This window comes from Protobothrops mucrosquamatus, unplaced genomic scaffold, assembly GCF_001527695.2.
Source record: "Protobothrops mucrosquamatus isolate PMUCROS unplaced genomic scaffold, P.Mucros_1.0 scaffold7384, whole genome shotgun sequence".
NCBI lineage: Eukaryota > Metazoa > Chordata > Lepidosauria > Squamata > Viperidae > Protobothrops > Protobothrops mucrosquamatus.
This window is the reverse complement of record NW_015393185.1, coordinates 24,763-35,764: the sequence shown is the minus strand read 5'-3', so window position 1 is coordinate 35,764 and position 11,002 is coordinate 24,763. Positions and strand designations below refer to the sequence as shown.

Sequence of the window (11,002 nt, the reverse complement as noted above, 5' to 3'; positions counted from 1 at the left end):
AGTGAGCGGGCAGCCCTATAAATTCCCTAAATAAATAAAATAAAATACTTCTCTTCTTTTAGTTCTGGAAAATTAAAAAAAATCAGGGAATGATGCATGGAAATCCTTTTGTTGTTGTTGTTATTCTGCTTGGGGGTATTATTTTGGCTGGGACCAAGGGTGGGGAGGGGAGGTTAAACGCCATTCTTAAAATATTTTTTTAAGAATATTTCGATTGCAGACAAGGTCCCAGCCCGTACGATTGGTTAAGGCAGTTTGTTGTGATGCATTCAGTCTGTAAATTTGCATTCTGACCTGTCTCTACCTCCCAACTCTTCTCGTCTTCCAGGATCCATCCACCATGCCAGAGGTTAGAGAGCTCACCGATGCTTTGGCCAACGTGCCTATGGACCCCATTACCGGCGTTGGCGTCGTCGCCTCCCGGAACCGGGCCCCGACCAATTACGACGTGGTGAGTATGAAGCCCACCCAACCATTCCCTGGTTGATACCTGCTCCTTTCCTTCCTCCTCCGAGTGTGTGTGTGTGTGTGTGTGTAATGCGCTGGCACGCAGTGTGCGTTGCAGGGTATTCTTTTTTTTTAAAAAAAAAAAAGCACTGAACTCTCTGGAGCTGGGAGCTAACTTTAAGCCTGGTTAGCAAAGCTGGGTTCATGGCACATATCATTCCCAAGTAAATAAACCATGATCTTTTCCTGAGCCACCCAGAATTGCTTTGTTGGTGAGATGGCATATAAACATAACCTATAAACCTGTATAACATATACACACAATATATAAATAAGAGGAAGGTGTCCTTGATGCCTCTCGTTCTTGCAGACGTTTCATTACCAAACTAGGTAACCTCATCAGAGCTAGTAAAAGCGGGATTTGCTTTCACGTTATATTCCAGTGGCTTGCCCTCTCAATGTTGCTTTTCATTTCAAATATTCTCTTTTATCAATAAATAAAATAAAATAAGTTAGACTGTTTCACCTGTGCTAAAGTAAGTAGTGAGTATCCCAGGCAAGTGAAGATGTAAACCAGTGGTGGCGAACCTATGGCACGGGTGCCAGAGGCGGCACTCAGAGCCCTCTCTGTGGGCACATGCGCCATCGCCCCAGTCCTAGGCCTTCAGCTGGGTTTTATAAAACCTTTTCGCTTTAGGCCTCTGCCGCCATGTGCAAAAAAAAAAAAAGGTTCAATCAATCAGTCAATTTCAACTTCTCGCGGGAAAAAAAAAGATCTTGCAAAGTTGGAATTGATTGATTGAACTTTTTAGTCCCACCCAGTCTGCCGTTACCACTGCAGCCACGCCCACCCAATGGGCCCCGCCCACCCAATGGGTCACACCCAGCCAATGGGCCACACCCACCCGGCACCCGACGATGCATAAGTGGGTTTTGGGTTGCAGTTTGGGCACGCGGTCTCTAAAAGGTTCGCCATCACTGATGTAAACTATATCTGACTTAACACTGTGTGAGAATGCAGGCTAGCTGTTCTCCAACAGCCATGCAGGAATCTATCCTGGTTTGGTGAGGGGTCATATCTGAATCCAGGTTTCTCTGCCTTCTACTTGGTGATTGTTTGGATAATTCCACACCACTTGCTGCTCAGTTCTTTCTTTCTTTCTTTCTTTCTTTCTTTCTTTCTTTCTTTCTTTCTTTCTTTCTTTCTTTCTTTCTTTCTTTCTTTCTTTCTTTCTTTCTTTCTTTCTTTCTTTCTTTCTTTCTTTCTTTCTTTCTTTCTTTCCTAAAGCAATTTTAAAATTAAAGCACTCTAATAAAAAAAGGGGGGAGGGAATAGAAATTAAAAACTGTGCGTACACATTTCTGAGTTCAGTAAAAAGGAAGTCGTTCGGTTGATTCATTATTTTTGCAACAGTGTGCCGAGGCAGATGTCGCAGGATAGTTTTCACACCCTCAAGAGGACTAGCGACTTTAAAAAAAAAAATCGAATTTATGTGTAAGGAAATTTACTAAGGTGATGCCGTATTTTATTTTCAATACTATCCCTGCTTTTTACCACAGGCTGTTTCTTCAGACTCTATAAATCTGGCTTAAGTGCTTGCTTTGTTCTTGTAATCAACCACTAACGCTGGGGGGTTTTTTTGCCCCGAGCCCTGGCTGCATAGCTTACAAAAATGCAGGTTTTTGAGAGCTTCTGGCTGTGACCCTATTTAAGCTGATGACGGATCCGGTTTTAGCTTCAGCCAAACCAGCACCTTCTAGCTATGATATTGTTTGGAGAACTTGCAGGGAAAAAATAATATTTTTTTTTTAGGGAAAACAAAATAAAGGAGAGGTGATTGGAATTTTTAATATGGGGGGAGAAGAATTTTGCAGATCATCTGTCTGGAATCTCAAACAGGAGCCTTCTGTGAGTAGCTACTGTATTTCCTCATACCTGATAGCTGATAAGGCAGCCCTGAAGTTCACTACTTCAAATTCCAAGAAGGATGGCTGGGGTGTTTTTTGTTTGCTTTGCTTTGTTTTTCCACAAAGTGAGAATCAGGAGCCGGCTTTTGAAACGTTTTGCGAGACGGAAAGAAAGATTCTCGATCCATCTGTCAGGTGTATGGGTCTGCCCAGGTTCGAATCCCATAAAGGGTATGGCTAACTGATGAAAACAGAATGAGCTAGAAATGGCCATCTTAGTCTCCCAAAAAACCAAGCTGGGAGTATAGAGAGAAATAGATGGATGGATGGATGGATACATAAATACATAGGATAGATAGAAGGATAGGATAGCTAGCTAGCTAGGATAGATTGGAGAGAGAGAGATAACTAGATCCAATGGATGGATAAAATGGATAGATAGATAGATAGATAGATAGATAGATAGATAGATAGATAGATAGATAGATAGATAGATAGATAGATAGATAGATAGATAGATAGATAATTGATAAATAGGTATAGAATGGATAGATGATTGATAAATCAGTATGGAATGGATAGATAGTTTGGATAGATGAGTGGATAGATGGATGGATAGATGGTACATAGATAAAACGGGTGGATAAAATGGATAGACAGAGATAGGCCACCTATTTCAATGGGAACTAATGAAAAAGGGAACAGAATTCATACAAACCCATCCGGTTTTTCGGGTTTATCCTTGGCCGTGCCGTCTCTCTCCCAGTAAACTTTCAGCCCCTTTGCTGCTTTTAAAAAAGCTCTCCGGATTTTCTTCAGGTGCGGCGTTTTTGCTATTTGAACAGCCAATCCTAAAACCCCCCAATAAATCTCCCCAGACACAACAGAGAAAGAGAAGTTCCTTTAAAAAATAAAATAAAAATAAACCCTTAGCGATGGTGCGTCATTGTGGTGGTTTGCTAGAAAGCTGAAAACCTCCAGTGTGCTTTGGTTGAAGTGTTGAGTGGCTGTTTGCGGTTGTGCGCAGCAGAGCAGGGGGTTGGCTTGTGTGCAAGGAAATGCATGCTGGGAGTTGAATAACAGAATAACAGAGAGGGGAGGGACCTTGGAGGTCTTCTAGTCCAACCCCCTGCTCATGCAGGAGACCCTATGCCATTTCAGGCAGACGGTTGTCCGATCTCTTCTGAAAAACCTCCACGTTCACAACTTCTGGTGGCAAGCCGTTCCACTGATTAATTTGTTCTCCCTGTCAGGAAATTTCTCCTTAGGTTGCTTCTCTCTGGAATCTGGAACTCAGCTGGCTGAACCTTGCAAGAGCCGGCTGCTAGGACAGTGTAGTGGTTAAGTTGTTGGTGTGAGAGAGAGAAAGTTGACAAGATATAGTAGTTGTGGTGTGGCTGATAGGAAGGGAGACCCCCCCCCACTTAAGCCGCCTTCAGCTGTTTCTCAACCTCTGTGTGGACTTCAACTCCCAGAATTCCCTAGTCAGCCAGCTGCAGAATTCTGGGAGTCCTGCAACCAGCATGCTGGAGAATTCTGGGAGTTGAAAATTTCACATTTCTGAAGGTTGCAGAGCCTGGGAAACACGACAGCCGGTCCTCGACTTAAAACAGTTCATTTAGTGACCGTTCAGAGTTGCAACGGCACTGAAAAAAGGGACTTAGGGCCATTTTTCACACTTACGACGGTTGCAGGTCACGTGATCAAAATTCAGACGCTTAGAAACTGACTCCTATTTATGACGGTCGCAGTGTCCCGGGGTCACGTGATCCCCTTTCTTAATCTGTTAGGGAAGGGATGCGTTCATTTTCAAAGCTCTTCTCTTAAAGCCTGATAAAAGGATCTTTTCTTCTGAACTTACAAACGCTGCATTCTGTAATGGAAAAAAAAGCAAAAAAAAAAAAAAAAAAGGTACATGAAGGATTTATTTGACTTTGGAAGGCCAGCCTCGGTTCTTCTTCTGTTCCAAGTTTCAGCTATTTTTCACTGTTTTGTTTTTTGGTGTTTTCTCCCCCCCCCCCCTAGTAGATTCCTTCATGTTTCAATTTCCCAGGATTTGGGTCTGGCAAGCTCTCTCTTTTTTTCTCTGGCACATCCCAAAAAGCTTTCTTTCCCTTTTTTTTTTTCTTTTTGGAGATTTGAACTGAAATGGCATTGTCGACATTCCACCGCTGCTGCGCACATTTTGTGGCAAATGTTTTGTCGTCAGAATGCTCAAGGCTGACGGGAGGAAATTATCCTGAGATGAAATCACCTCTTTGAAGTTTCTTTTTTTTTTTAACTCCCCCCCCCCTTTAAAAAAAAAAAAGGAATGCTGGGTTTATTGGCTTGCCGTTTATAAACAACATTGAAAAACAATTGCATACCAAAGTTCTTAAGTCTGCCCGAAAACAGCACGTTTGATAACACAGAATTTCATCTTTTTCAGGGTTTTTCGCTTATCTTTCCAGGTAGAAAACATTATAAAGGAAAGTAAAATTTACCAGCAAGAACAGATTTTATGATAGATAGATAGATAGATAGATAGATAGATAGATAGATAGATAGATAGATAGATAGATAGATAGATAGATAGATAGATAGATAGATAGAAGATAGAAGAATGGAGAAATTTATTACTATATTTCTATTTTTATTCTGTCTTTTATTTATATTTGTATTTGGATAGATAGATAGATAGATAGATAGACAGACAGACAGACAGACAGACAGACAGACAGACAGACAGACAGACAGACAGACAGAGGTAGGTGGGTGGGTGGGTAGGTAGGTAGGTAGGTGAGATGGATGGATGGACGGACGGACGGACGGATGACCTGACCCCTCCCTTTCTCTTTTTTCCCTCAGGTTGCACAAACCGCGGATGGCTTAGATGCTGATCTTTGGAAGGATGGCTTGTTCAAATCCAAGGTCACACGATATTTGTGCTTCACACGGACTTTCTCCAAAGAGAATGTAAGTGACTTGCTTATTTTGGCCCAAACATTTTCTTACCGTCCGAAACTTAGGTCTGTGGTCTGATATTCTAAAGAAAATAAGGAAGAGAGAAAGAAAGAAAGAAAAAAAACATTCATGCGTGTTTTTGCCAAGTTCCCTTGCCTGATATCCTGGATGTGTCATTTGACTCGCCGTAGGTAACTAGGCAAATTGATCCGCTAACCAGTGTGGTGTAACTATGAAGGGGTTGAAGTAGGATCAAAGAGAACACGTTTTGAGTTCTTCCTCGGTGATGAAGCTCTAAGTCCAACTGCTTTTTGGGGTTAGGGTAATGGGAAGGTTGAAGGAGAGGGAGTTTTGTGCATTAACTATTAGTATAACTGGTTCCTAAAGAGCCAGTTTGGATTAGTGGTTAAGGCCTGGATTTAGAATTCAGGAGGTCATGAATTTGAATTAGAAATCAGGAAACACTGAGCTTGGATTAGGAGATCATTAGCCAGGTGACCATGAGAAGCCAGAAGACTCATGAGAAGCAGGAGGCAGAAGACCGTGAGTTAATTAGAAGCCAAGAGACCAGGAGAAACCAGGAGACCATGAGCCAGGACACCATAAGAAGCAGGAGGCCATAAGCCAGAAGACCCTGAGCTTGGATTAGAAGCCAGGAGACCATGAGAAGCCAGAAGACTCATGAGAAGCAGGAGGCCAGGAGGCAGAAGACTCTGAGCTTGGATCAGAAGCCAGGAGACCATGAGTTCTGCTCTGACTGTAGGCACCAAAGCCAGCTGCCTGATTTTGGGCTGGTCCCTGTCTCTCAGCCCAAGAGCCAGAGTCATATAATGATGAACGCTTCATGGGACAATGCTGAAAGTTGCTGGACTAGCAGCCCAGAAACCCAAGTTCTAGTCTCGTCTCAGCCATGGGAATTTCCCTGGGGGAGGCAGAGCTAGTCCTCCCTGAGTCCTAGGGAGCCCTCCCCAAAGATGTTGCCAAGAAAGTTGTATGGTCTTGTCTGTGAGTTGCCAGAAGTTGAGGCTGACTCAAAGGCAGACACACATAACATTTTTGGTTCCTAGTCAGATTTGTGCCCCATTATTCAAATTCTCTTTGGTCCCGTGTGCCAAGATTCTTGGGGGGGGAATGCAAAATCCATTTCTCTCCTTCCAGTCGCCCCCAAGCGAAACATGTTTCCAGAAGGGTCATGCTGACACAGGATGATGGGCCTCTACTTGTATGACTGTCAAAACAAGGAAGATACCAGATACGGTTTCTGAGGGAAATGTTATGAAATGTGAGCATTGCTGTAGAACACGGTTTCTTCTCCAGCCCTTAATTAATAAGGGACGACGTTTGCTTGGATTCAAAGCAGGGTTCCTTGTTCCAACTTGGCATGGAGGATCGCCTCTTTTTCCCTCCATTTTTTCCCCCATTTTGCTTTGCTTTCTGGACTTTTTAGGCCAAGCTTCAAAAATGAAGCTGATTAGCAAACTGGATGTATGCCTTTTTTGCTCAGATAAGGATCTTCCCTGCCTGTGTATTTTTTTTTCTCTAAGGTTGTGTTTTCGTAAAACTGGAGTTGTTTCCATGCTTCGTAATTTTGGAAAGAGGAGCCTCTGGAAAGATGTGGGTTCCAAATGTTCCTTCTGAGGGGGTCTGAAGATCACCGGGGATGGACCAAACCTATTTCCCACTGGCTGCAGGACTAACCTGGTCTCTGCAACCAATTCTGGTCCCCTCCCTTCTTTTAGAACTTCAAGGGAGCCAGTCCCACCTTAGAAGAATCTGTAGACCCACATCTCCATAGTTCTGAAGCAGAAAAAGCTTTTGAAGGGCTACAAGAACGGAACTGCAGATGTCCACAGGACCATTGGATGACAGCTAAAAAAAATGTTCTCTTGATGTTCTCTTGAGCTATCTTCTAGACATTTCAAGACCAGGCTGAGTGCATGTGAGGGTGAACTTTGTTCCAGTGGTGCTGTCTAGCCTAGTAGTGACAGGCAGCTCAGAGAACACCCCACAGTTCAACCCTAAGACAGACAGACAAACAGACAGACATGCTCTACTATGGGAGCTTCCCTTTTTTTTCATCAGTTGCCTAATCAATCTGCTTAGTTTTGCTAAATTTAATGGCCATTGCTAGTGTTCAACATGGACTTAGGTCATTGTGGAATTTGGTAGTGATCTCCCAAATACAGGTATTTTAAGCAAATGTCACAGTCTGATTTATGCTGGTCTGTAACCATAATATAGATTTGATTGATTGAATGAATGAATGAATGAATGAATGAATGTATGTTTCTGATCATTCCAGTCTCTTTGCCAATACTCGAATAACTGTCTTATCCAAGATTTAATCTTCCAAAGCCACGCCTCTTGATCCAGCACCCCAACTTGAACTGAAGCTCAGATGAGCAGGGATAGTTTGTGAGAAAGTCTGGATAAATGGATTGTGTTTGTACAATAATCTTCTTGACCGGATGAATGGAGTCATCAGATTAATGGTCTTGTGGGAATGTCATTTCTGTTTATTGGGGTGGTTTAGCTTTAGCCGAATTCTCCACTATTTGGCGGCCATTGAGTCTTCTGCCTTTCTTCCAACAGAGTCACTTAGGAAATGTCTTGGTTGACATGAAACTCATAGACATAAAAGATACTTTGCCCGTCGGCTTCATCCCAATTCAAGAAACTATGGATACACGTAAGTAGAGTTAGTAGCCTTTACTGTGATCAGATCCTCTCTAGATTCAACCAGGGAGAGGATTCTGTGAAGCACCAGCTATGGATTGAGTTGAATTCTACCTGTATCCCTATTGTTGGGTTTCAGTTGAAGATCAACACATCAAAATCCAGACTAGACGAGAGAAGATCGAGGTTCTGGGGGGGGGGAGCTAAAAAATCCTGAAGTATAGAAACATCTTGGTCAACATTCTGCCATCAGGATTGGTACCTTCTGAGAAGTTCTGGATGAATTTCCCCTCACACATAATAAGGAACCACCACAGCTGGAACCAATGTGAGCTTCATCCAATGTAGCTTGATGTCTAAGAGTTGTAATCTTGCCCTCCTCCCTAAGATAGCATTTTTTCTTTAGGATTGACACCATATACTAAGTCCACAATTTGCATTTCCCTTCGGCAGAAGTTCAACCATGTTTTAAAAGTCCAGATATTCGTGTCTCTGCATGATCCAGGGATAGACGTTCTCTACAACTTGACCAGAAGGGTTGGAGATGGAAAGATCCCAGGGGAGTGGGAAGGAGAAACTGGAAAAGTTCAAATCAATTACTGTTCTCGTTCTTTGTGTCTCTCTGTTTCTCCTCTCCTCTAAGCCTTCAACTACTTGTAAAGAGAAGAGTAAGCTTTTAAACTCACACTGTCTTTTTCAGAAGAAACTGCTTTCCGGAAAAAGAGATTGTGCATTAAATTTATCCCCCGGGATTCTACAGAGGCCGCCATTTGTGATGTCCGCATACTGGGCCGAGGCAAACAAACTCCTCAACAATATACGTATATCGGGTATGGAGGTGTTTTTGTTTTTCAGGACTTTTCACTTGACTTTTTTTTTCAGATGACCGATTTCCTCTCCAGTGGGACCTCTTGTCTCATTTCTAAACCAGTTCTAAGGGTCTTTTGTTGTGTCTTCTTCCAACTCAATAAACCATATGATGAATGATTGAGGGAACTAGGTATGTCTAGTGTAACAAACAGAAGGACTAGGGGTGACATGATAGCGGGGTTCTAGTATTTGAGGGGCTGCCACAAAGAAGAGGGGGGGGTGTCCACCTATTCTCCAAAGCACCAGAAGGCAGGATAAGAAGCAAAGGATGGAAACTAACCAAGGAGAGAAGCAACCTAGAACTAAGGAAGAATTTCCTGACAGTGAGAACGATTAATCAGTGGAACGGCTTACCTCCAGAAGTTGTGAATGCTCCAACACTGGAGGTTCTAAGGAAGAGATTGGACAACCATTTGTCTGGAATGGTTTGGGTCTTCTGCTTGAGCAGGGAGTTGGAGTAGAAGACCTCTAAGGTCCCTTTGAACCTATTACTTTATTTTACGTTCTATGTTGAAGGAATCTTACTGTTTTCTCTCTTTGATGGAAAGGGAATTGAACAACATGGGGATCTGGTATCGGATGGGGAAGGTCCCTCGAAATCATGAATCATCTCAGCCTACCACACCTTCTCCACAAGCACCAGCCACCACACCAGCTGCCAACCTTCCCAGGTGAGAGGTGGGCTTTTCATTCTTCCTTGCCAACGATGGTTTCCGAATGAACCTAAGTCAACAGTCTTTTCAAGCAAGGACTGAAAAGGAGAGTTTTTGAAGCATAATTCCCCGCTTGGCTGCTATCTATGGCCACTTTGAAGTCTCCTGACTAAATTCCTAAGTTCAAAAACACCCAGTTTCAAAATCCCCTCACAACATCTTACACTCCCCTATGTCTAACCTATTTATCACCCATCTGTGTCTGTATTTGTGTTCCTTTCTCAGCTCTAGTAACAGCTATGACATTATACTTAATTTTTTTTTTTGAATGGGCAGCACCAATCAATGGCAAGCAGGCTAGGAACCGGAAAAGAGGTGACACCTTGTCCTACCTAGCATGGAGGGAAATTTTGGGGTCCTGTTACTGTGACAGATCTCCTCTTTCTCTTTTTTTCTCCTCCTCTCTTTATCTTCTCCTTATCTACTCTTCCTTCTTCTTTGTCTCCTCCTCTTATTTGTTTTTCTCCTTATCTCTTCTTATTTCTCCTCCTCCCCCCTTTCCTTCCTTCCTTCCTTCCTTCCTTCCTTCCTTCTTTTTCTTTTTCTTCTCCTTCTCCTCCTCCTCTCCTTCTCTTTTCTCCACCATTCTATCTTTCTCTCTCTTCCTCTTCCTCCTCCCCTCCCTCCCTCGTTCCCTCCCTTCCTTCTTTTTCTCCTCCTCCTCCTCCTCCTCCTCCTCCTCCTCCTCNCCTCCCCTTTTCTCCACCATTCTATCTTCCTCTTTCTCTTCCTCCTCCTCCCCTCCCTCCCTTCCTTCCTTCCTTCCTTCTTTTTCTTTTTTTCTCCTCCTTCTCCTCCTCCCCTTTTCTCCACCATTCTATCTTCCTCTCTCTTTCTCTTCCTCCTCCTCCTCCTCACCCATCCACCCTCACTTCCTCCACTCCACCACCTTCTTTCTTCAACTCTTAAGCAGGAGAGATGACGGTGAACGATTTATTGGTAGGAGAAGAGAAGTCGGTCCGAATTGCAGACGAGCAGCAGAACCCAAAGATCGGGCAGCTTCCATTTTGTCTGGAAGCGAGAAGAAGCTGCGGGGGAGCCTTCCTTTTGTCATCCCTTTGCCCTGGTCTCCAAGGCTTGTTTCTCTCCCCCCCACCCCCAATTTATGGAAGGGAGAGGGGAACACACACAAGTACACACGCACACCCACCAACCCACCCATATAGACACAGAGAGAGAGAGACGTCGTTTCTCTTCTTCCTCTTAGATTAAACCGCCTTCCTGTGCTGTCATTTGAATGCTGACGGGGGAAAGGGGATGCGTTACTTCTTTCTCAGCTGCTGGTGGGGAGAATTAATTGGCATTTGCTCATATTAATGAGCTCCCTCTCCCTGCCTCCCCCCTCCCCCCCCCAGTCTTCCAGCATTAGAGATTCTCTCCAAGTCCTAGTAATTAATTGTTAATCTCTTTTCAGGGCTAAGTTTGCCTACTCGCAGGAGTAGGAC

At 43.5% G+C, this 11,002-nt stretch overlaps 1 protein-coding gene across 1 annotated transcript; it reads left to right on the top strand.

Moving 5' to 3' along the window:
* Nucleotides 1-340: 340 nt before the first annotated feature.
* Nucleotides 341-9,519, top strand: LOC107300548 (multivesicular body subunit 12B-like). The gene is made up of 5 exons (XM_015829864.1): nt 341-451; nt 5,203-5,310; nt 7,891-7,987; nt 8,675-8,804; nt 9,393-9,519. Exons 1-5 carry the CDS (start codon nt 341-343, stop codon nt 9,517-9,519), a joined length of 573 nt encoding a protein of 190 aa, XP_015685350.1.
* Nucleotides 9,520-11,002: the final 1,483 nt, after the last annotated feature.

What these genes read in the sequence shown, in the direction of transcription:
- LOC107300548 (XM_015829864.1), top strand. Translation starts at nt 341, where the DNA reads ATGCCAGAGGTTAGAGAGCTCACCGATGCTTTGGCCAACGTGCCTATG. An exon ending in CCCCGACCAATTACGACGTG is followed by an intron (nt 452 to 5,202) that starts GTGAGTATGAAG and finishes TTTTTCCCTCAG; the next exon opens with GTTGCACAAACCGCGGATGG. An exon ending in TCAAGAAACTATGGATACAC is followed by an intron (nt 7,988 to 8,674) that starts GTAAGTAGAGTT and finishes TGTCTTTTTCAG; the next exon opens with AAGAAACTGCTTTCCGGAAA.